The 25,215-nt window shown below is 45.2% G+C and overlaps 1 protein-coding gene across 1 annotated transcript in view; it reads right to left on the bottom strand.

Moving 5' to 3' along the window:
• Positions 1-25,215, bottom strand: part of grin3bb (glutamate receptor, ionotropic, N-methyl-D-aspartate 3Bb) — a 142,568-nt gene that overhangs the window by 11,042 nt on the left and 106,311 nt on the right. The window contains exons 5-6 of the mRNA XM_056276942.1: positions 18,092-18,207; positions 4,661-4,812 (exon numbers count right to left, since the gene is read on the bottom strand). Of these exons, the coding sequence (XP_056132917.1) occupies positions 4,661-4,812; positions 18,092-18,207 (268 nt within the window). The remainder of the gene's footprint in view (positions 1-4,660; positions 4,813-18,091; positions 18,208-25,215) is intronic.

Here is a 25,215-nt window from a genome sequence, read left to right as displayed (position 1 = left end):
ACACACACACACACACAATCTTCCATAGACATTTTACATGGGATTGCTCTGCACCCCAGTATTCAGTTCTTGGTCCTCTGCGATGCTCCCTTCACATCTCGTCTGGGCCGCATCATGAAGAACTATGGAATCATTCCACTGCTACGCTCATATGAGCAGATACATTATGTTGGGGTCAAGACTCCCCCCTGCACCCCTGACCAAAGCAAAGGGGGAAAAAAGATCTGGAGTTGGTCCCTGGGCGCTGAACTGCCCACTGCTGCTATACCGTAGGGTGGCTTAAATGCACAGGAGGTGTTTGGTTGCATGCTTTGCTTACAATGACAAATAAAGTGTCTTTCTTTCTAAATAGCCAGCTGTATGTACCCGTCAAGTCAGTCATACTCATACCAGCATCTGGAGGCACGCTTGTCTGCAGTGAAACACTGGATGCCATCTTACTACTTGATTCTGATAAACTGAGCTGCTGGTTACTGGCCCTACAAGACAAAGTCACCTTTATGACCAAGAAATGGTACTTCTGGGCCACTGCGTGATCTCCCAGAGTTCCAAAACCAAGAATCTTGGTGTTATTTTTGATCAATCCGTCTTTTGAATTTCACAGAGAAATCAAAGAGCAGACCCTTTGCACACATGTAGCTTGACAGATGCGTAGGAGAACATCACGGCTCAACAAAGGCAGAAAAAGGCTGTACAAATAAAACTGACTCCACAAGCCTCCTCCCATACATGCGGAATCACCAGCTGCTTCTTTTCACCTGACAGTGAGGAGTTTCACCAGGGGGACGTAGCGCGTGGGAGGAACACGCTATTACCCCCAGTTCCCCCTCCCCCCCGAACAAGTGCCCCGACCAACCAGAGGAGGCGCTAGTGTAGTGACCAGGACACATACCCACATCCGGCTTCCCACCCGCAGACACGGCCAATTGTGTCTGTAGGGACGCCCGACCAAGCTGGAGGTAACACGGGGATTTGAACCAGCGATCCACGTGTTGGTAGGCGATGGAATAGACCGCCACGCCACCCGGACGCCCCTAATAGAGAGGAATTTAGTCTCCATAGAGGGTGTTGGATGGCAGCAGATGGGAGGGACAATTCAAGTAAGAGAGGGGCATGATCCGAGATCACATGGCTTTACGTTGTACTGATGTAAGAAAAGAGAGAAGTGTCTTGTCAGTGACAACGATCTAGTGTACAAGCCATGCCCATGAGAACAGAAGGAAAGTCTTTAGTCTTTAGGTAAGGAAATCTCCATGGAGCCACACATTCCCTTGGGTCACATATGAGGATATGGCTTTGGACATTTTAGAGGGGGGTGCATTTTAGGACTAGGATTAAATAGTGAGTATTGAGATTGGGAAAAAGAGAACAGAGTTTGGTCACAAATTCAGCATCATCCCAGTTGGGGGCGAAGACATTAACTAGTATAACTGGCGTTTGGGACAGGGACCCAGTTACTATAATATAACGACCCTGTGGGTCAGGAATAATGTCAGCGGGAAAGACGGGGGCTGTACCTCTGGACTAGTATTAGATTTAGAGTGAAAGATCTGGTCCACCCAAGATTTACATAGTTGGTTCTGGTCTAAGTCATGTAAATGTGTTTCTGGTAGAAATGCTATATCTGTCTGCAGTCCCTTCAGATGTGACAACAGCCTTGTCCGCTTTACTGGCCCATTCAAACCTTTCACGTTCCGTGGGATCAGCCTGACAGGCCCCTTCCCAATGTTACCGGACTCAGCCACTGGTGTTAGTGTTGACAAAATATGGAATGAAGTGTAAATGTAACATGAAAAAGACCACTTGGATGTTGTGTGACTTGTATGCAGGACATCAAATACAAAGGAAACAAAAGTCCAACAAACCTCTGCCAAAATGAATGTCAGTGTAAAGCTTCCGTTCAGTGTGATTTTTAAAGGCAACCGGCACCCTGACAACCCTCGTAACCCCTTCCTCGAACACTGACCCAGAGGAAAAGGAAAAATCCCAGTCCTATGTTTACCTCCCCAAACGAGGCCAACAGCAGGCATCTATAACTGCACAACTTCCTGTACTACAAACTCCCTATCCAGTACTCAATGCTCCTGAGGAGGCTCCCAAATGGTGAACTAGCTACACCACACTGAGAGAACACCCAATGCAGCACTTACACTAACTTGTGTAACATGTAAAAGTAAAACACATGAATGAATGAGTTAAAATAATTAAACTTCATTTATACATCAGTTCGAAACAAGTGTAGAGAACTGGCCTGGTCTGTGGCAAATAGGTGGTACTGCCCCACTTGAAATAATTAAACTGTGCCTTAAGCATCATGATAACTGCCTAAGTTGAAGCCAACCCTGTTAACCATACAAAGACCCTTCATAAAAACATTTACAGTGATCCAGTTTAGATCAATATGTGGGTTACAACACAGAACAGAAAATAATATCGCTGGCATCGTCAGCTTTGTCTAGCATAGGCTAGCCTTTCTGGCTAAACACTGCCAGCCAGCCGGCCAAACTTTAAACAACAGCACACTGCTCACCGGAGAACATGTAAACAACATAGAAGACTCACACGGGATCAGTCCAGATCACATGAGCGGCCAGTTACAGTGTGAGATTCAGCACAGTCCGGTTCTATCCAAACGTTCTGAGTTTACTGACTGACGTTCAGCCTGTCTGGTTAGCTCAGGTCGAGTCTATGTTCCTTGAGTAGAATTCCTCAGCCTTTGCTGGAGTGTCAAAGCTGATCGTTTTGCCCTCAAAAACCACACGGAGGCCAGCTGGATGTTGTATACAGAGCTTGACGCCTTTCTTATAAAAGGACGACTTCACGTCTTTGAACACGGCCTGCTTCTTCACCAGGTTAGCACTTAAGTCATTCAAGAAAAATACTTTCTTGCCCTGGTAGAGCACCTGACCCTTCACTCTCACCCAGCGCTCCTTATCCTGGAATTGATGGAAGCGGACTACGGGTGCAGAGACCCATGTGCTCTGTCTAGCCCCGGGGGCTTCTTGAAAAGGCTGTTGCCCATCGGAGCTCGGAAACAAACTTAATGGATGGTGGTCCAGCGCTTTCAGGCAGACCAACAATACAAATGTTTTGATGCTGAGAGCGATTCTCCAAGTCATCCACTTTAGCCTTAAGGTAAGCGTTTTCAGTTGCTACCTCAGTGAGTGCCGCCTCCTTGATGTTATCCCGTGACTGTGATCCGTAAGGCAAGCTTCAGTGGTAGTGAGAGCTTTCCCGTTGTCTGAAGTAAGACGGATGCATCAAGTGAAGCTTGAAATGGAGACAGGGCAGTTGTCAGTTCAGTTGAGAGGCTTGTTCTGAGCTTGTTGAGTTCAGAGATTAGAAGGGAGGCTGAAACAAGTCCCATATCGGCAGCCATGTTTCCCAAACTTTCTGACAGACCTGTAGTGCTTGAAATCTCAGGAATTGGCTTTGGTTGTTTTTTCCCCATAGGTCTGTAGTAGTTCGAGTGGCAATTGCGTTAAGACAAGTGTGGGATAAAAATAAAACAAGAAACGGTGTTTTTTCAGGGAAAAAAAAGTAATTTGTTCGGGAAAGACCTCTTGCATAGCTACTCTGTCCTACATCTGGGCCGGAAGTCCTATTGAGTCTGCTCCAACCTTCTTTTTTATTTGCTGGTCTGGGTCACTTACCTTGAAAAACAGGAACAGGTTAGGAGGAATTGTTAGGTTGTGTAAGAAAATTGCAGGTACAAACCTAAATGACCCCTCCCATGTGTACAAAGTCAGTCACAAAGAAGGTTCAGTCAGTTCTTGCTGACCCAAGTCACCCACTGTTCAGTGAGTCGAGGTTGCTTCCATTTGGTCGCAGATATAATCTGCCAAGATGCAGGACCAGCAGATTTAAGAATTCAATTCTCCCTGCTGCTATTGGCCTTCTGAAATTTGTATGTTCTCCCCATCTCACCATCACAAAGACATGCATGTTAGGTTAATACTCCTGCCTGTGCCCCTGAGCAAGGCAATGGAAAGAAGAACTGGCGTTGGTCCCCGGGTGCTGCAGCTGCCCACTGCACCTGTACAATAGGATGGTTACATGCAGAGAACACATTAGTTGTAAGTGTACAACTGTACAATGACAAAATAAAGTGGCTTTCTTCTTCTTCTTCTGGAATAACATCATGTAATTCTATGTTCCTTTGTGTGAATTGTGTAGTTGATCGTTGATGTTGATTGTTTTTACTGTTGGCTGTGCAACAAATTGCCCCTTGGGGATAATAAAAATGACCTTAACTTAACTTGAGCTACAGTGGCAGGAAAAAACGCTAGTTTTTCTGGCGGTGTCTGCTGCTAACCTCTGCACTGCTGGGCCTGGCGGCCTGACAGTGTTTGTGCACAGTTATGACTGTATGATCAAGCACCGCTCCTGGTTGTGGTGATTCAAAACCTTTGAAAAACCTGTTTTATACTGCAACTGACTGCTAACTCCTCAGCTGGTTTTTCGCCTAAGTCCGAGCACCGGGAAAGGGGAGATACACCTGGTGAAGATCTGTGCACTCCCCTAGTTTATTGCCAGTTTTAACCTCATGCCGCTGAGAGTCAAAGCCAAAGCAATTCATTACCAGCAACTGTTTGTGTTTCAGCTGTTTCTGTACATGTGATAAATAGACTTGAACACACACACACACACACACACACACCTCGGTGACGGCGAAGACCCTCTTCCCACATGGAACCACCTTGTACCACTTGTCGTGCAGCATGTCCATGTATCCATCGGACTTGTACCTGCCGATGAACTCGGAGATGTTGGAGCTGAGCGGGGAGTTCTGCGGCAGACCGATCCCATAACCTGGACACACACACAGCAAGGTCAAGCTTTAAATGCTGTGGTTAAAACACAGTTACAGACCATTCAGTCAGTCAAACTTCACTTTCATCATGTGTTTGACTCACAAGCAGGATGAAGAGAAGGGCTGAGATACATAGGAAACAAGGACATACAATTAAAAACTAACAAACAGAAAAAAAACATGAATGGATATCCTGTATTGTCTACAGCGTGAGGTCTGGTATTGACACATTATGAGGTGCTGATCAGAATTCTGGTTTTCAGGTGTTACGGGACAGTTTCCTGGTGTCTGAATCCCTTCTTTCAGCTGCAGCAAAACAGTCTACGGTGACCAGCGTCTGTCATCTCTGGTCCACATCCAGAGTGTGAAATGAAAAATGTTGGAACGCCCAATCCTCATGTTACCTCTGACTTGGTCAGGCGTCCCTACAGACACAACTGGCCGTGTCTGAGGGTGGGAAGCTGGATGTGGGTATGTGTCCTGGTTGCTGCACTAGCGCCTCCTCTGCAAATATGTGTTTTGTGTATTAATGTAATGCAAGGGTTCTGTCCACTTTAGAGATTGCTGGAATGTTCTTGCCACAATATGGTAGTACAATCTCAATGGGTTGTCATGTTGTCCTCATAAAAGACATAATGGTTTCATATAGTTATATGTATAGCTAAACTACATAAATACTTTATAGTTCCTTTCATAGTTCTTAGCTCTGGGCAAAGTAAAGAGGGCCCCCAAAGAAAATCTTGCCCATTTTAGTGCTGGTTCTGTCTTTACCAGCTGTTCCAGCCTGCAGGACAGCGTCTAACCAGCAGATATGACAGAACAAGCTGGCAAAAGATCTTCACCAACAGATCACCTATATCAATAAGTAAAACTCAGGTTCCACCAAGTTTTATGTTTGTTTCTGACACAACAGCCCTGTTGACTCTCATTCATTTTGAATGAAGCTCAACACTGACCTCACCGACACCTACACAGCACACCTTACCAACCTTACCAATACCTACATAGGACTCCTTACCAACCAATCAATGACCTCACCAACACCTACATAGGACTCCTTACCAACCAACCAACACCTCACCAACACCTACATAGGACACCTTACCAACCAACCAACCAACCAACCATCTCACCAACACCTACATAGGACACCTTACCAACCAACCACCTCACCAATACCTCAACAACACCTACATAGGACTCCTTACCAACCAACCAATGACCTCAGCAACACCTTACCAACACCTAAACAGGACTCTTTACCAACACCTTACTGACACCTCACCAACACCTACATAGGACACCTTACCAACCAACTACCTCACCAACACATACATAGGACACCTTACCAACCAACCACCTCACCAACACTACACAGGACACCTTCCCAACCAACCAACCACCTCACCAACACTTACATGGACACTTTACCAACCAACCACCTCACCAACACCTACACAGGACTCCTTACCAACCAACCAACCACCTTACCAACACCTCACCAACACCTACATAGGACACCTTACCAACCAACCACCTCACCAACACCTACACAGGACACCTTCCCAACCAACCAACCACCTCACCAACACCTTACCAACATCTTACCAACACCTCACCAACACCTACATAGGACTCTTTTACCAACCAACCACCTCACCAACACCTTACCAACACCTCACCAACACATTACCAAAACCTCATCCACATCTACATACATAGGACACCTTACCAAACCAACCACCTCACCAACACATTACCAACACCTCACAAAAATCTTACCAACACCTACATAGGACTCCTTACCAACCAAACACCTCACCAACACCTTATCAAAACTTTACCAACACCTACATAGGAAATACACTGGTCCAGTAAAACCAGGAGATTCAGGACTGTAGCTTTAATTAACATTTCTTCCATGCTGATATATGACATACATTTCGGTTGTGGCTAGATGGGGTACAGCCACGGACAAAGTGACGCAAAATCTCGCCCGGCGTATTTGGTTGCTGTGGCGATAGCTAGCCTAGCTAACCTCCTGAGCGACCGCGAGTTTGGACTTTGGTTTTTAAAGATAGATGAATGATGAGTGGGATGAATTAGTTTTACTTAAAATAACTACAATTTCACTTGATAAAAACTGGTAATTGTGTATTTTAAATGAAATATCACTGTTGCTTGTGTGTAGATACTGCTTCCCAATGCTAGCAAGCCAGCTAAGTCTATATCAAATGGTAGCTAACATTAGCTAGTGTCTGCGACACTGTAGCTATTTATCCATAGAGATAACATTACATTTAAAATGTTAATTCTGTGCATTTGTCCCTATTAAGTAATCGTGTTTGCCACGTTCCGCCAGGAGTGAGGGGTGGGAAATAAACTACAACGTATCAGATTCATCGCCAGTGCTTGGACACCGTATAACCAAACATTTGTCCTGCTAAAGTTACATGCCCAATGTGGTCTTTTGAAGTAAAACAGTCCTACATTGATTACCATCCGTTATCTGCCATACCTTGCATGGTTCAGCCAAGTAATAAATTATTATCTTGATTGATATCAAGATAATAATTTATTACTTTACAGACTGCAATATAACGGATCATAAAATAAAAATAAATTAATAAAATATCAAGCAAAACAAAATAGGACTGTTAAGAAAAGAAAGAACAAATGAGATTCAAGTTTATTCTATAAAAATGTGTGTTAAGTTGGGTTTTAAAAGAGGACAATGACACAGCTGATCTAATTTCCAAAGGAGGCTTGTTCCAGAGCCTAGCAGCTGTGCTCAAGAAAACATGATCACCTAACATTTTCAGCCTAGACTTTGGAACAACCAACAGGGCTTTGTCTTTATATGTGGATCAAGGTTGCAGTAGAGTCATTTCAGTGGATTCCATGACCACTACTCATGCAGTAGAGTCATTTTGGTGGATTCCATGACCACTCCCAGCCTAACCTCCTTCGGAGGGGAGGGGGTATTCTTTTTTTTTAATGTCTTGGGAAATACTGGTGTTCATGATGCCATCTATCTTAAAAGGTCCTCCAGGACATGTAGACACAAAACTAATCCAAAAAAATTAGTCAGTCATCATCCATTTTTTAAAAAAATGGATGGACCTGTAGACACAAAACAAAACACCACCTGCCATATTTCAGTCTAGGCATGGGGTCTATTTCAACATCAGTTTCACCTCACTGGCATGAATGAAATAGACCCCATGCCTAGACTGAAATATGGCAGGTGGTCTATTCTGTTGGTTGTTTTGCGTCTACGGGTCCATGCATTTTTTTTTAAAAATTGATGATGACTGACAAATGGGTTTCTTGTGTGTGTTGCATCCTCTTATACTGAAGAACGGCTGATTTTATTCTGAAATAATTAGAATCACTACAATTTAACACAGGTGGTCTCCATTTAACCTTTAGTGTGGTCTCTCAGAGAAATTGTATGTATCTGAGCTTATTTTAAGGTGTTACAGCAAAGGGGGGTGAATACTTATGTAAATAGGATATTTCAGTTTTTTAATTTTTAATAAATTTGCGAAAAATCCTTAAACTGTGTTTTAGTGGAGAGCGGGTTGAGGAATTCAGAGATGTTGCTGTGCTTGCCTGATCGTGTAGCGCATCTCTGTTACACAAATGGAGTACTGGCTGCATCTCGTGGACTCGCACTGAGCATTGTTACCTTCGTGGAGCATGAAATGTTAGAAAGAAAACCAAAAAATTATGTGTTGAACATTTTTATTGTCATGGATCTTTGGCTTCCCTGTTTGCCAGGTACTGACAGGAGGTTAGCTATGCTAACTAGCTAGATAATTAACATTAGCTAGCGATGGAAACTACCCCTCCTGACCAAAAGCCTCGTCTTTTGTCGATACAACTGTAGGATTCGACTTAGAGACAAGAGAGACATTGGTTGTAAACGAACTCTTTACTTAGAACTTAGCAAAGTCCCCAGGCCCTTCATATGCACAATGCCTGGGTGTGCATCATGCAGCATGGCTAGTACCTCCTCCCTCGCCAGGTTGGGAATAACTACACGACTCCCATAATAGGCAGTCCTTGTGTACGGACAGTTCATGGCACCGGGTGAAAAATGGCTTGAAACGGCTGTCAGGTGTATCCACTGGCCAGCCATGCAGGACCCAGCGCAGCACTCGAGACAGAACTGGATCCTTTCGAGTAAGGGCGGCAATGTGTTTTGCATTCAGTGGGGCTTCTGGCGCCATTTCCAGTAAGAGCACCTCCATGGGTGGAGGGGTCTCATGCATACCAGCGAGCAGTGGTAAGCGACTGAGGGCATCGGCATTTGCTAGCTGTTTGTAATCGTAGGCCCCAAGAAGAACACTCCAGCGTAGCATGCGTGGGGACAGCACAGGTGGCATGGGCTTAAGAGTGGTGTAGCAGGCCCAAAAGAGGTTTGTGGTCAGTAAAAACCACAAAGTGGCGACCAGCAAGGTACTGGTGAAATTTTTTTACCGCAAAAATGACCGCCAAGGCCTCCTTATCTATTTGGGCATAATTTCTTTCAGTGGAGGATAGTGTCCTCGAGGCAAAGACGATGGGAGCCTCCCGGCCATTGGACTCCATATGGAAGAGCAGCGTCGCCAAGCCATAAGGCGAAGCGTCACAAACAACGGCTAATGGCTTTGTTTCGTCATAGTGCGTGAGCACGCCATCAGTCTGAAGCAGTTGTTTTGCAACAGTGTAAGCTTTTTCATGTGCGTCAGTCCACTGCCACGGTGCAGACTGATCCTGCAGTGGTTCTAAGATGGTAGCCTTGTTTGGCAAAAAACAGCTGTAAAAATTGAGTAGGCCTAGGAATGACTGAAGCTCCGTTTTGTTCCGGAGTGAAGGCGCCTTCTGAATAGCCTCAACTTTCTCCATAGTCGGCCGCACGCCATCCTTGTCCACACGAAAACCTAAAAATTCAACTTGGTCAGCAGTAAACACACTCTTCTCCTTCTGTAGCCGCAATCCTGCTTCTGCGAATCATTCCAGCACTGCACGAAGACGGTCATTGTGCTGGTCAACAGTCTTTCCCGCTATTAAGACATCATCCAGGTACGGTTGCACGCCTGGTATACCGGCGAGGAGTGTATCCATGAAACGCTGAAATAAGGACACAGCTGTCGATACTCCAAACTGCAGGCGGCGGGCCCGAAACAGCCCGCGATGGGCATTTATAGTGAGAAGCTCTGCAGCCTCGTCGTCCAGCACCAGCTGCTGGTAAGCTTGTTTGAGGTCCAATTTACTGAAAAGCACCCCCCCCCCTGCCAGTCTGGAAAACAGTTCAGCCACCGTAGGAATGGGGTATACATCAGGTTTCACAACTGTATTCACAGTGCAGCGACAGTCACCGCAAATTCTTGAGCTGCCATCCTTTTTAACTACTGGTACGATGGGTGTGGCCCACCTTGAGTGTCTCATGGGTTCAGAAATACCCTGAGCTACTAGCTTGTCAAGCTCCTCATCTAGCTTTGGCCGAAGGGCAAAGGGCATCGAACGTGCTTTAAAAAACTTGGGTGATGCTGTCATATTAATATCAATAGCAACTGGAGGGGTTCGTGAAGCCCCGAGGTCCTGGAAGACTTCTGCATATTCCGTTAAGATGGACTCCACGGATTGTAAGCATACCCGGCGCACCCCCATTACAGAAATGCCCAGTGCCTCAAACCAGTCCCTGCCCAGTAGACTTGCCCCCTGACCTTGAACAATAATCAGTGGTAAGGTCTTGTTATTGCCTTGATACTGCACATCCACAAAAATCTTCCCAGTAACTCGTAGTTCTGCTTGGGACCATTGTCTAAGCACACTACTGTCATTGTGCAGTAAAGGCGGCTGGTCAGGCCACAAGGTGTTGTAACTGCCCTCACTGATCAAGGAGCATGCGGCTCCAGAGTCCACCTCCATTACGTGTGTTTTGTTATTCAGGATCACAGTGACTTGATATGGCTTTTTTACGTGAGCATACAGCTGCCTGCCCATGGTGTAAATGTCATATTCCTCTTCTTGTTGCCTAACAGTGTGTTGTTCGGCTTGAGGAACTGTGTCAGAAGAATCTGCTGATGCGACATCCCTGCTCTTTTTAAAACAAACACGAGAAATGTGCCCCCTTTTTTTGCAATAGTGGCATACAGCAGAGGTAAATTTGCAATGTTGTTGGTTGTGTGTGCCTCCACAACGAAAACATGGCTTTGCACCACCTTCTGCTACTGTTTGTTTCACTTTCAAAACGGTTTGACTTTGTGCAGTCTGATGAACTTCTGCCGTCTGTGGTGGTCCCAGCTGGTTTGATTGTAGTATTCGCGCATTTAACGTGGCTGTTTCCGCTGCAAGGGCTTTCTCCTCTGCTGCTTTGAATGTGAGTTCCTTTTCAGCCAGCAGGCGGCGCTGCAGCGCTTCATCCAGAACCCCACAGACAATTCTGTCACACAGCATGGCTTCCAGTTGGTCACCAAAAGCGCAATGCACTGAGAGTTTACGGAGTTCAGCAATGTAGCTGGAGATTCCTTGGCCTTGCTTTTGTTTGCAATTGTGAAACTGAAAATGCTGAACAATTTGTGAAGGAGGATGACTGTAGTGGCGCTTCAAGGCCGATACTAAGTTTTCATAGGTGACGGCCATATGAAGGATGGGAGCGACCATCGAACGTAGTGTAGAATATGTTGCAGCACCACAGACGCTAAGCAAAATAGCGCGTTTCTTCTCCTCCCCATCTACTCCATTTGCCAGGAAAAAACATTCCAGTCTCTCAATATACTCCTCAATGGCGTTGCCGGAGCCTTCATCAAACTCTTCTATGCGACCCAGCGCGGTCATGGTGATGTCGTTAGGCTACTCACAGATTCCTCAAAGCTGTAGTAGAATATCGGAGGTTGCTGATTTCCATCAATAAACTGTTCAGAACTGTTGGAGTTCGGATCTGCTTCGTCGCCAGTGTAGGATTCGACTTAGAGACAAGAGAGACATTGGTTGTAAACGAACTCTTTACTTAGAACTTAGCAAAGTTAGGATACCCAGCCATCAGGCTACATCTGCGTTTCCTCCAGTTCGGCTCATACTTAACCTTCCTTCCTAGTCTCGCCTCGCGAGAGCCCCCCATCAAAGACTAACCAGAGAGCATGCGCATTAACATAAGTCCCAATACATTACAACAACAAATTTTGTCAATGTGTCCTCCTCATATATATATATATATATATATATATATATATTTTAAATCCCCTCAAAAGATCTACGTGAAGGGAAACTGTGAAAATAGCCTTCGTGGGCTTCTTCTGAATTTGCCGCCATGCCTCTCAGCAGGTTAGCTAGGCTAGCTAGTGCCATAGCAATGAAATACGCCCGGCAAGATTTTGCATCACTTCCGTCTGTGGCTGTACCCCATCTAGCCACAACCATACATTTCTGAAGTATGGCTGGAGACCATCATGTGAACCTGGTGTCTCTGAGTCTGTTTCAGGTGATGTCCACCAGCACTTTGTTTTCACACCAGGGACTCGTCAAATTTGGATTTATACATGGCTTTAATTGGCAGGCTGCAGGAATGGCATATTGGAAAAGAACTCTCTCCTGTTTGTTAGCTAGGATTTTAAGGTGCATTTAGCCAGAAGAACAGACAACATTTAGAGGACGGAGGGATGAATTTACCACACAGAGAAAGACAGAGAGAAACACAAATACGGAGACAGCTAGAGGAGAGTGACAGAAAAACAGACAGACAGAGAAAGCTGGAAGAAAGGTAAGGAAAGGCAATTAATGGCGAGGACAGACGACTGAGGAGAGCAACACCTCAATTACCATTTTATTTTCCAAGGTCATCCACAGGCCAGCGCTGAAAATTAGGAAACATGCAGCTCAGAAACCAAACCTGAACATCCTCAGCCAGTTCTCTATCACTTCATCTGCTCTCTCTTTCTCTCTCTCTCTCTCTCTCTCTCTCTCTCTCTCTCTCTCTCTCTCTCTCTCTCTCTCTCTCTATATATATATAATATAGATATCTCTCTCTCTCTCTCTCTATATATATATATATATATTTAATATATATATATATATAGAATATAGTTTCTATTTATATATCTCAACACGGATACAGGAAAAAGTTTTAATGCTATATACGCCTGTCGCTAACAGAGCCATAGATATGAGTGGCTCTCCTGTGCTCCGATGTCCAGCCACGCCCGTCGCCATCGGAGCTATTGATTTGCATTTGTTTGTTTGTTGTTTAAACAAACCTGTTTCGTGCGTCATGTTCCTGCCAAGTTGGCTATATCATAGCCAACTTGGCATCTGATGAGTGCGCAGACACAGCCAATTGGAAGCCCGACCAAGTCAGAGGTAACATAGGGATTCGAACTGCCGATCCCCATGTTGGTAGGCAACGGAATAGACCACTACACTACCCGGATGCACTTCACACTTTTGATAACATTAGATGTTTGGTTCTATAGATTATTAGGTACTTCGTTGCACATTTCACCACCACCAGTGGTAGGAAAGATTATTAGATTATTGTGAGTCGCAAATTTAGGAGAGGAGAGCTTGGGAGCAATACAGCAGGGAAGGGAGACAGTCTCAATGTTATAGACCAAGCTGCCAGTCTGATAATCTACACTATCAGAAATCCCCTTACTAAACATACTAACTAAACTACTTGACTCCACATCCGCATTAGATTTAAACCTAGCAGGCTCTCCAATCACCTGCAACCTGCTGAATGATAAGTCCCTAGTGTCAAACTAAACGTAAACAGCTATCTATATTGCTAGAGAAAAGAGCAGCGCCGTCCCCAGTAGGGTGAATGCCGTCAGCTTTCAGCAGGTAAGGGCAGCCCCAGAAAGAAGGCCAGTTATCAAGAAAGCTGAATCCCTACTCATTACAGTAACGAGCCAGCCAGCGGTTCATTGAGGTGAGCCTACTGTACATCTCATCATTACCCCTCACAGGTAAGGGACCAGAGACAATTAATCGATGCCGACACATCTTTCTGGTCAACTCATTCTGACTAGGCTGGCTTTTGTGATCTCTGAGATTGCTTCATCCTACCATTATTGGTGCCGACATGAATAACAATGTTGCTGAAAGTAGTGGTGCTGTGTGCCTGGGTTCCCTGACCCTCCCTCCGTGATGCCAGCACCCTAAGATTATCCTCTATGTTGGAGACTGTGGCCCCAGGTAAACAGTGAACCAAGGCTGGCGAAGCTAATCTAACATTGTGGGTAATGGAGTCTCCTATCACTAGCGTGCGTTGCTTTACTCTGTCGGCAGAAGGGGGAGAAGCACGATGGCTGGTAGGACTACCAACAGGGCTGGTGAGTGGAGAAAACCGGTTAGCAGTCGGGAGAGGTGACTGCAGACCAGGCCACAAGACCGGTGGCTTGCTCTTTCGAGCCTTCCCATGCCGGTAAACAGAGACAAACTCCACCACATCTGCCGACAAGGGTGAGCTAGTGCTAACAATAGCTGGCCTGCTGTCAGGCCCGGGGCTAAGGCTATCTGGAGTGCCCGTCACATCTAACGTAATCCTAGCTGAAAGCAGCGCTCTAACTCACGGACACGTCTCTCTAGTAGAGACAACCTGTCTGTAACTACGGAGCAGTCACCACAAACCATCATTTTAACGAGGCTGCTTTGACTGCGAATGTAACAGAGCTAACTGCTAAGCTAGGCTAAGCTCAAAGTTACTAACAACTAAGGACGAGAAGCTGCCTAGTAAACACAACAGTGGTATGAGAAACAAAAATTGAGAATCTAGTGATAAGTTAACTAAGCACAGAAAATAGCTAAATCAGAACAAAATGAAGAGGTTAGGGCAGAATATAGAGAAGAGATAGTAAGAAAATAAACAGCAGTTATCGAGCTCATGAAGCTGCCTCTTACGAAGGCAGAAACTGGAAACAGCTGGCAGTAAGAAGCATCTATGGCAGTGGTTTTCAGACTTTTTCTGAGCCAAGGCACACCCACCAAAGGACAAGCCACAATCTCAAGGCACATCTGTATTCATATCCATGCAAAATAACCTCTATAACCCATTATCGCACTCATCACTCGGTAAATGTTTATTAACTAATGCCAAATAAAATTTGACAAACAACTACATGACTCATGAAATATTTATTAACAAAATAAGCCAATAATTCATTTTAAACTTTGTAAAATTTCATCAAAAAGAGCAGCAACACAACCATTTAAACGAGACAGGTCACAAAATTAAAACTGAAAAGAGAGAGAGACAAAAAGTGTGTGTGTGTGTGTGTGTGTGAGAGAGAGGGAGAGAGAGAGAGAGAGAGTGAGTGAAAGAGAGAGAGGAGAGCTGAGCTGGCCTAAGACAGCAGCATCCCTGGTCGAGCAAAATGCAGTCACTCTTTACAGACCAAGCTAAGCAAGATGCACTGAGAACAAAAACTAACTTGCATATAAACAGTAAATTCACAGGAGTAGCACCAATTTGAAAACAGAAATTTAGTCTAAAATTGTGCAGAAAAAAGATGCACTGAGAATGAAACTAATTGGCATGCAAAACGTGAATACAACCATCGTGCCGGAAATTGTAAATGTAATTTAAATTTGTAGCATTAAAACATTTGCTATGATAAATATTTTTTTGCCTAATTCCAAAGTAGTGAGACACGTGCCTGTCGGTGCTCGCAGATCTTTTCAATCCTTGGTGGCACTGAAGAGAGGGCCACTCGCATGTCCTGTTCAACAGAGAGCCGTGACCTCCTGTTGTTCTTCATGTGAACCAGAGTAGAGAATACCAACTCACACAGGTAGGTAGACCTCCTGTTGTTCCTCATGTAAACCAGAGTAGAGAATACCAACTCACGCAGGTAGGTAGTGGGAGAAAGAAGAAGCCAACCAAAACTGATCCAGTAGGAGCTCACTAACCCTAACCCTGCTCCAAAGCCTTGTGCCACAGGGTAAGCTTGCCTAAAAACCTCAGAATCTTGTCTGTGGATGACAGAATGTTTTCATTCCTGCCCTGAAGTTTGGCGTTTAACTCAGTGAAATGCCCAAATATGTCAGCAAGGTTAGCCAGCTTGGCGCACCACCTCTCAACCACAAGCTTGTCCTTACGTGGGACAGTGTGTTCACTTGAAAACTCCAAAAGCTCCTCTCGAAGCTCATAAAGACGGGACAGGACTTTCCCTCGTGGCAGCCAATGCACCTCTCTGTGAAGGATAAGGCGTTGATGATCAGCTCCCATCTCAGCGCAGTTTGGGTAAGAGGTGAGACTTCAGGGGCCTTGATTTGATGCAATTCACCATCTGTACAGCCTGATCCAGCACCTCAGCCAACTCCGGGGGCATGGTTTTGGCAACTAATGCCTCTCGATGCAAAATACAGTGGCTTGTCACAATATTTGGGTTTTGTGTGTTCACCTTGGCAATAAATTCTCTCACTCTCCTGGTCATGCATGCCACACCATCTCTGCAAAGACTGACGCGTATATCCCAGGTCAGACTTTTCTCTTTTAAATGGTTATCAGTTACCCTGAATAGTTCTCTGCCCATTGTATGGCTTTCCATGTCTTTGCAGAAGAGAAAAGTCTCTTTAATAGGGTCACCATCAACCTACCTGACGTTTGCCAGAAGTTGGGCAGCCCCACTTATGTCAGTGGATTCATCTATTTGTAGAGAAAATGTGCCGCGCATCTGCTGTTTCTCGGTCAGTTATTGTTGCTCAATGTTATCTGACATGTCATCGATTCTTCTTTTGATTGTATTGTCTGACGAAGGTGCGTTTGATACCACATTTGCAGCATCTGGACCTAGCATGACACCTGCAATTTTTTTGCAAGCAGGGAGGATGAGTGTCTCTGCTACTGTGTAGGTTTCTTCTGCTTTACAATAAGCTCCGCTAGCACATAACTTGCCTCCATCGCCTTATCAGACACTTTCACACAATCAATCAAACAGTCTTGCTGCTTCTGGTTCAGATCCCGTGCTCTTTTGAAGTACGCCAAGTCTCTCTCTCAATGTGGAAGGGATGTTTGGTTTCCAAATGTCTCTTCAGCTTGCTTGGCACCATGTTAGCATTAGCCAACTTCTCCCGACAGATGACGCATTCGGGCTGAGGCCTGTTGACATCCCCTGTCAAGCTGAAGCCATAACACAGGTAGCTTTCGTGATACTGTCTACTGACAGTTTTGTTCCTCTTTTCTGTAGGTGGTGCGTGGTCTGCACTGGTAGTTAGTGGTGGTTTGCGCCGCACAAGAAAGCAACCCATTTTAACCCTCACGGATTTCTCATGTTGTCATCCTCCTTCACACTGGCTGTCAATCAGGGCCTTTGATATGTCACGCTCTAATAATTCCCACATCTACTGCACTGGGGTTCCCTTTGACGGAAGGTTTTTAAAGATTTTTTTAGGCGGATAATTTGTCTGTATTGGGAAATGAGTGTGTACAAAATACTGACAGAAAATTAAAAATTCATTAATAACTTTTTAGTCGTATATTGCAATAGTAATGTATGGTTTCACAAAATCCCAGGGCACACCTGGACTTGCCTCACGGCACAGCTGTGTGCCGCAGCACACCATTTGGGAACCTCTGATCTATGGTATGGTATGTCTTTGGTTTCCATGTCTTTCTATGGTGTCCTGCTGTAACGGCTGTGGAGACCAGTAGAATTTACTCAGTCGTTTTGGATTTATTACTTCTTTTCAGTGTGTTTTTTTTTTTTTAAACTTTCATTTATTTTGTCAGTTTTCCTCCGTTCTCTCCTCGTCCATCCATCCACCCATGCATTATCCAAACTGCTTATCCTGCTTTCAGGGTTGCGGGAATGCTGGAGCCTATTCCGGCAGTCACTGGGCAGCAGGCGGGAGGACACCCTAGACAGGCCGCCAGATCATCACAGGGTCATGTAATAATCCATGCTGCAGAATTTTGGATGAGTTGAAGTTGGTGAATAAGTTTGTTGGGGATGCCTGCCAGGATCACACTGCAGTAGCCAATGCATGACATGATCAAAGCATTGACCAAGACTTCGTGGAGTGTTGTGTTAAAGCAGGGTGTCGTCTCTCCTCATATAATTACAATACTTCCTTTCATTGTATTCGTTCATTCATTAGCCAAATCGCTTATCCTTAGTCAGGGTTGCGGGGATGCTGCAGCCTATCCCAGCAGTATTGTTTCATTTAATTTTGCCAGTGGTCAATAGAGGCAATTCTCTCATTTTTTTTCAATTGTTTAGTTTACTTCACCTAAAAAGTTCTCTCATGGTCTCACACACACACACACACACACACACACACAGGTCTTACCCTCTATGGCGAAGGGTTTTCCTACTGTTGCCAGTTTGCAGTCAGCGTCTATGGAGACTTCGTAGTCCAGCAGAGCTTTGTCCATGATGAAGGCGTCCAGCTGAGGAGGATCCAACCTTCAACACATGGCAGGTCACAGTGAGAGCCGGTCATTAAAAAGCATTTTGCCTTGGATGAGAAATGATATTTCCTGCCACTAGACTGCTTGGTGGATGTACAACACACTGACAGGACGCATGCTGTGTTTTTTTTGGCTTATTTTTCCCCTTTTCCTCCCCAATTGTATCCAGCCAATTACCCCACTCTTCCAAGCCGTCCCAGTTGCTGCTCCACCCCCTCTGCTGATCCGGGGAGGGCTGCAGACTACCACATGCCTCCTCCCATACATGTGGAGTCACCAGCCGCTTCTTTTCACCTGACAGTGAGGAGTTTCACCAGGGGGACGTGGCGCGTGGGAGGGTCACGCTATTCCTCCCAGTCCCCCCCCCCCCGAACAGGCGCCCGAGGAGACGCTAGTGCAGCGACCAGGAAACATACCCACATCCGGCTTCCCACCCGCAGACACGGCCAATTGTGTCTGTAGGGCCGAACCGGCGATCCCCATGTTGGTAGGCAACGGAAGAGACCGCTACGCTACCCAGACGCCTGAGGCATGCTGTGGTCAACACATGTAGTGAATAGGACTGAATTAAAAAGAAAATTTGGTCATAATGCACTTAGACCTTTTTTAATGTGTGATCGACCCAAGTAATGTTGCTACTGTACCAGACGTTGGATTCTTCTCTTTCAGCCGTTCCACAAACAGAACAGAAACGTGTGGTGATGCTGCCTGCAGTCATTACGCTCCAAGCCGCTGGAGCAGCCCCCCAGAGAGGAGCTCAAATATTGATATTTCTAAACATAAAGTAAAAACCCATCCATTTAGCCTGGCTCTTATCTCGTGTTTTACCATTTTATGGTTTTATTATTTATACTTGTTGTAGTTTCATCATGATTATTTATTTTAACGCATCTTGTTTCATCAACATTCTCCTATTGATTATGATTTATTTTATTCTCTTAACATTTTACTGTTTTACTATAATCTATTAATTTGGTGTAGTATTTGATCATTGTTACTTAGTTAGATGATTTTCTGGCATTTTCTGCCTGTATTTGATAGCGACAGAGAGACAGGAAAGGTAGGACTGGGGGGATGACATGTCAAGCCAGGGTCGAACCCAGGCTGTCGCGGTCGGGACTCAGCCTGATGTGGTACCCCACTACCAGGTGAGCCACCGGGGGCCCGCACTATGACTGTTACTTTTATTGCTTGTATTATCTTTTATTATCTTAACTACCCATCTTTTATTGTATTAATCAATTAACTTGTTTTTGCTTCTGTAGTTGTCTTGGTGTGCATTAGTCTCTACATGGGAGTTCTAGCATCCTATGGCTTGGCAGTCCCTTGAAATGCACTCTGAATTGCAATTAATTTGTGTGAAAGGTGCTATGTAAATTAAGTTTAATTGACTGATGATATTCTACCAAGCGGATCCCATGTTGTCTCCCCTGAAACATCTCCTGCTGACTAGATGAACACAACAATATCGCTCTCCTAATCTCATCTCGGTCCTTCATTCCACATCCAGAGCATTTCCCAGTCTCATTCCACATTCCAGAGGGTTCTTCATCAACATGATTACCCCGCATGTCAGCAGGAAGATGGGGACTAAGAGCTGTTTTGCTTCTTGGGAAATTGAGCAGAAGGAGCAGGGCACAGGTCCTCCATTACACTTATTGTCATCAAAAGACATTCATAGGTTAGTACTCCTGTCTGTGCCCCTGACCAAGATAACAGTTAAGAAGAAATGGAGTTGGTCCTCAGGTGCTGCAAGGCGGCTGCCCACTGCTGCTAGCTACAGTGTGTTGGCATGGGTTAAATACAAAGGAAGAATTTCCACATGGGGATTAATGAAGTACATCTTACCTCATCTTATCTTATCTTTAATGGCCTGTCAAATCAAATGGTACATAAATACATCTCCGCTCAGACACCGGACACCACGGGAAAGAAAAGACAAACTCAGCGCTGGTGTCTCAGCTCATTGACCTTTGTTTTTTGGCTAGAGCTCTGAGGGGCATATGGATCATGTCAGCCATTTGAGATTTCAGGGAGCACATTAAGAACTATGGTTCATACTGTGGCAGTTCAAACCATCAGTGCTGGGTGATGACCCCATCACACGCCACTATGACATCACCACATGCCATGTGCTCTGGTCCAGTCAATGGTTTCAAGTTTGAAACACTATGAAGAATGTGCAGTGAGCTCAGTTTTCTACTGACGTCAGCCATCTTCATCATAGAGGCTTTTACATGAAGACAAATTCCACCGCCATTGGAGAAGACATCTAGCTTCTGTCGGCTGTTTCCTCTTCTCTGAAGCTCTGGGGCATCTGTCTGTCTGTCTGTCTGTCTGTCTGTCTGTCTGTCTGTCTGTCTATCTATCTGTCTGTCTGTCTAGCTCCAACTACATGGCACAATTTCACTAAGATCCACAACAGTTTTCCCACGAGATACAGAGTGAATGTATTCAGAAATGACTTTCTCGCTCTCTCTCTATGCTGCCTTATTAGTCAGTTATTTGTATTTTGTCATTTATTTTTACACGAATTGGGTAAAGACCTGCGAGTCTACCTGTGTGAATCCACCGAGCTAGAACACTGACTGGTAATTCCCTTTTCTACTATTTTCTCTCATTGCCTGCCTCACCCACCATGTGCTACAAAGACACCCCTGTCATTCAATGTTATCAAAAAAAATCGCATCTGGAGCAGACAAGGCAACCCTGAGAACCTCTATTCACTCAGGCAAGCCTCCTCTTCTCACTCCTCCCTCACTTTTGACTTATGGAATTGCCAATTGGTGGTAAATAAAACAGTATTTATCCAAGCACTTGCTAATCTGTCAGACATTCAGGTACTAGCCCTGACTGAAACCTGGATCCGCTCAGAAAACACTGTCATACCGGCCACACTCTCTGTTGACTTTGCTTTCTCACACATACCCCGTTCTGTTGGGCGTGGAGGTGGTACGAGTGTCCTCATTTCCAAAGACTGGAAATTCACTAAGCTTTCTTCGCTAAGCAACAACTCCTCCTTTAAATACCATGCAATCATGGTTACTACTCCTATTAAGCTATTTGTGGTTGTCATATACCGCCCACCAGGGTTTCAACTGGGGAACTTTGTAGTCGAACTAGACATGTTACTCTCAGCCATTCCTGATGATGACACACCACTGATTGTCATAGGAGACATCAATAACCTTACTGACAAAACCCAAGCAACTGACTTCCTGTCTCTTCTATCTTACTTTGACCTCAGACAGGTCCCCACCCCTTCCACACACAAAGCGGGCAATACTCTTGATGTGATTTTGACTTGGAATTGCTTAAGGTCAACCCCCTACATCTGTCAGACCACTTCTTTATTCAACTTACGGCCTCCTTACTGGAACATCCTCATGTTCCTCCACAAACAGTCTCCTTCCACCGAAACTTCAGGTCCCTTACACTGACCCAACTCTCCAATGAGGTCTTGGCTTCCATGCCTACTCATAATGAATTCTCTCCACTCCCACTATAGACACACTATGTTCCTCACTAGCCTCCTCTCTTAACAATTTCCGCCCTCTAGCATCCAAACCTGCTCGTAATGCCCCCCCCCCCCAGTCCATGGCTCACTGAGGTCATTAGGGAGCAAAGGGTGGGGCTCAGAGCAGCAGAGAGAAAATGGCATAAAACCAGGAAGTCCACTGACCTCAGTGACTACCAGCGTCTCCTAGTGTCATTCATTCTCTTCCAGCTTAAAAACAGCTAAGACCACTTACTATCAGAACAACATCTGTAGCACTACTGATGCGCGAAAAATGTTTTTTGCTTTTAACTCACTCCTCAATCCGCCTCCTCCTCCGACCTCCACTCTGCTCACTCCTGACATGTTTGCCTAATACTTTACTGATAAGTCTTCTGCCATCAGTAACCAGTTCTCTGAGCCTGACCAACTGTGTCTGCTGCTGCCATCTAACAGTGCCTCACTCACCTCATTCTCTCCCCTGACCGAGGAGGAAGTCTCCAAGCTACTGCTGGACTCTCATCCCATTACTTGTCCACTGGACCCGATACCATCCAACCTCCTACAGACCATTTCCCCCACACTTAACCCCGCAGTCACACACAATCAACTCCTTGCTTACAACGCGTGTGTTCCCCACTGCATTTAAGCAAGCTCGGGTCACCTGCTGCTCAAAAAAACCTACACTCAACCCAGCCAAGGTTGAAAACTAGACCAGTTCCACTCCTACCCTTTCCTTCAAAAATACTTGAGCGCATGATTTTAACCAAGTCTCTTGAATTCCTTTCTGAGAACAATCTGTATGATCCAAATCAGTCTGGCTTTAAGCAGGGTCACTCTACCAAGACTGCACTCCTGTTGGTAATAGAATCACTGCGTTTGGCTAGAGCTGCTGGTCAGTCCTCAGCTTTATTGCTGCTAGATCTGTGGGCTGCTTTGACACGGTTAACCACCAAATCCTCCTCTCCACACTCACTGAGCTTGGTATCTCAGGATCTGCCCTCCGCTGGTTCAAGTCCTACCTCTCGGGAAGATCTTTTAGAGTATCTTGGAGGGGACAAGTGCCCAAGCCGCATGGCTTATCCACAGGGGTACCTCAAGGGTCAGTGCTCGGTCCCCTCCTCTTCTCAATATACACCTCCTCACTTGGTGCAGTCATACACTCCCATGGTTTCTCATAACCTTGCTATGCTGATGATATCCAGCTCTTCCTATCATTCCCGTTAGATGACCTCAAAGTCTCAGCACGCATGTCATCATGCCTTGCTGATATCTCTGCATGGATGAAAGAATGCCATCTTCAGCATAACCCATCTTAGCCCGAGCTCCTTGTCATCTCAGCCAGTCCATCCTTACAACAAAAGATCAATATCCAGCTCGGATCAACCCAACTCATGCCCACAAAGTCTGCCCAAGACCTGGGTGTCATGATTGATGTCCAAATAACCTTTAAGGTTCACGTGGCCTCGATTGCTCAGTTGTGCCAATTTGCCCTGTACAACATCAGGAAAATTAGACCCTACCTGTCTGAGCATGCATCACAACTCCTGGTACAGGCTCTTGTTATATCAAGCAGTGACTATCAATCAGTCAATCACTCAAGTTGCATTTTATATAGCGTTTTTCTAGCTGCAACTGGCAGGTCTCCCTGCATGCACTTTCAAATCTCTGCAAATGATCCAGAACACAGCAGCATATCTGGTTTTCAAACAACCCAAAACAGCACATGTCACACCGCTGTTCATATCCCTCCACTGGCTCTCAGTTGCTGCCAACATCAAATTCAAAACCTTAATGCTCACTTACAAAACAGCAACTAAAACAGCTCCCACCTCCCTGAACTTTCTAATTCAAATCTACAGTCGGTCCCGTTTCACTACGCTCTGCCAATGAAAGGTGCCTGGCACTTCCGCCACAACGGGGCCCTAAGTCACTAGCCAGACTTCTCTTCTGTAGTTCCCCGGTGCTGGAAGGAGTTACCTAAATCCATTCGATCCGCTGAGTCCTTCTCCATCTTTAAGAAGAAGCTAAAGACCCAGCTCTTTCTCGAACACCTCCACACTTGACGGTATTAAAAAAATAAAAAATTGGGTAACACTTTCTATGAATCTCGCATCTATAATGCCTGATAAGCATCTATAACGCCCTATAAGCATCTATTGCATCTATAACGCCGATACTTTCCTATAATGTGTATTACAATGACTAATGGCTATAGTTGAAGACTGTGAAATAGCACTGAGGTCTCATTATGCCTCTCTACAAAACTTCAGCAAAACAAGTTGGCTATGATGCATTATGACATTTGACAAATAAACAGGCTAATGACGACATTTGTAATGCATAAATCCGTTTTAAATTGACATAATGTATCATAAAGGTGGTTATGAGGTGTTGTGAGGGCGTATACATGGTTATAATGAATCTTACAATGACTTATAGCTACACTTTCAGTGCGTTATAGATACTTATAAGATGTTATAGATGCAAGCTTCATAGAAAGTGTTACCAAAATTTGCTTCTATGCACCGTTGCCTTTGTGGACTGTCTGTGGACACCTATGTCCTATCTAACTTGAACCTAGTTTTTTTTTACACTTGTGTTGTCGCGTCCTGACTAGACCCTTGCTTGTGTTGTATTAACCCTCAGATGTACGTCGCTTTGCGTCTGCTACATGAAATTGGAAATTGGAATTGTAAATGTATCACCCCCCCTACCGGTAGTTCTGTATAGCAGGCATTTAGGTCACGTGATCTGTCTCTTTTTGATGACATCATAAGTAGGCATCCAGGCAATTCTCTATGTCAGAGCCTAGGGCAGGGTTCCACATTAGTTTTCCGCAAGGGCCAAATTATGTCATAAATACCAAGCCAAGGGCCAAAGCATTTGGGTTGTTTTGTGAGTAGGAGCTCTGCAATAGCTCTCGTGTTTTTGAATCGAGCTTGGGGAACCACGTTGACCAAAAAGTCACTCACATACTTGTATTATGCTTTAAGCATATCAAATGTTCCCATCTCCAAGATCTCCATCTGAAGAGTTGCCTCATCTATGAAAGGTACCAGCCTTTTGGCCTCTGCAGTCCACTGGCCATCAGCCAAAATTTAGAACGGCTGTCTCAGGAAGAGGAGGATGGTACCTGAGAGTTTAGGGGAACTTTCCAATCGTTCCTTTAAATTTTCTGCCAGGCTCGTCACGAAATCCTTCATTGCTGGATCCTCCCGTTATTCTAGCAATGCTCCCGCAGACATGGAAAGTGCAACTTTTTCTCATGAGTATCTCTCTCCAAAAGGTTCAGCTTTGACCGGAAAGCTTCAACCGCCTCGTACATGTCTGCAACAGTGTGGTTCTTGTCTTGTAATTGCAGATAAAGGTGATTTAGATGGGCCCTGTGATGGACTGATGGCCTGTCCAGGGTGTCTCCCCGTCTGCTGCCCAATGACTGTTGGGATAGGCTCCAGCATCCCGCGACCCCAATTGGGATAAGCGGTTTGGATAATGGATGGATGG

Source organism: Lampris incognitus, chromosome 3, assembly GCF_029633865.1.
Source record: "Lampris incognitus isolate fLamInc1 chromosome 3, fLamInc1.hap2, whole genome shotgun sequence".
Taxonomy (NCBI): Eukaryota; Metazoa; Chordata; class Actinopteri; order Lampriformes; family Lampridae; genus Lampris; species Lampris incognitus.
This window is presented reverse-complemented; position numbering and strand designations above follow the sequence as displayed.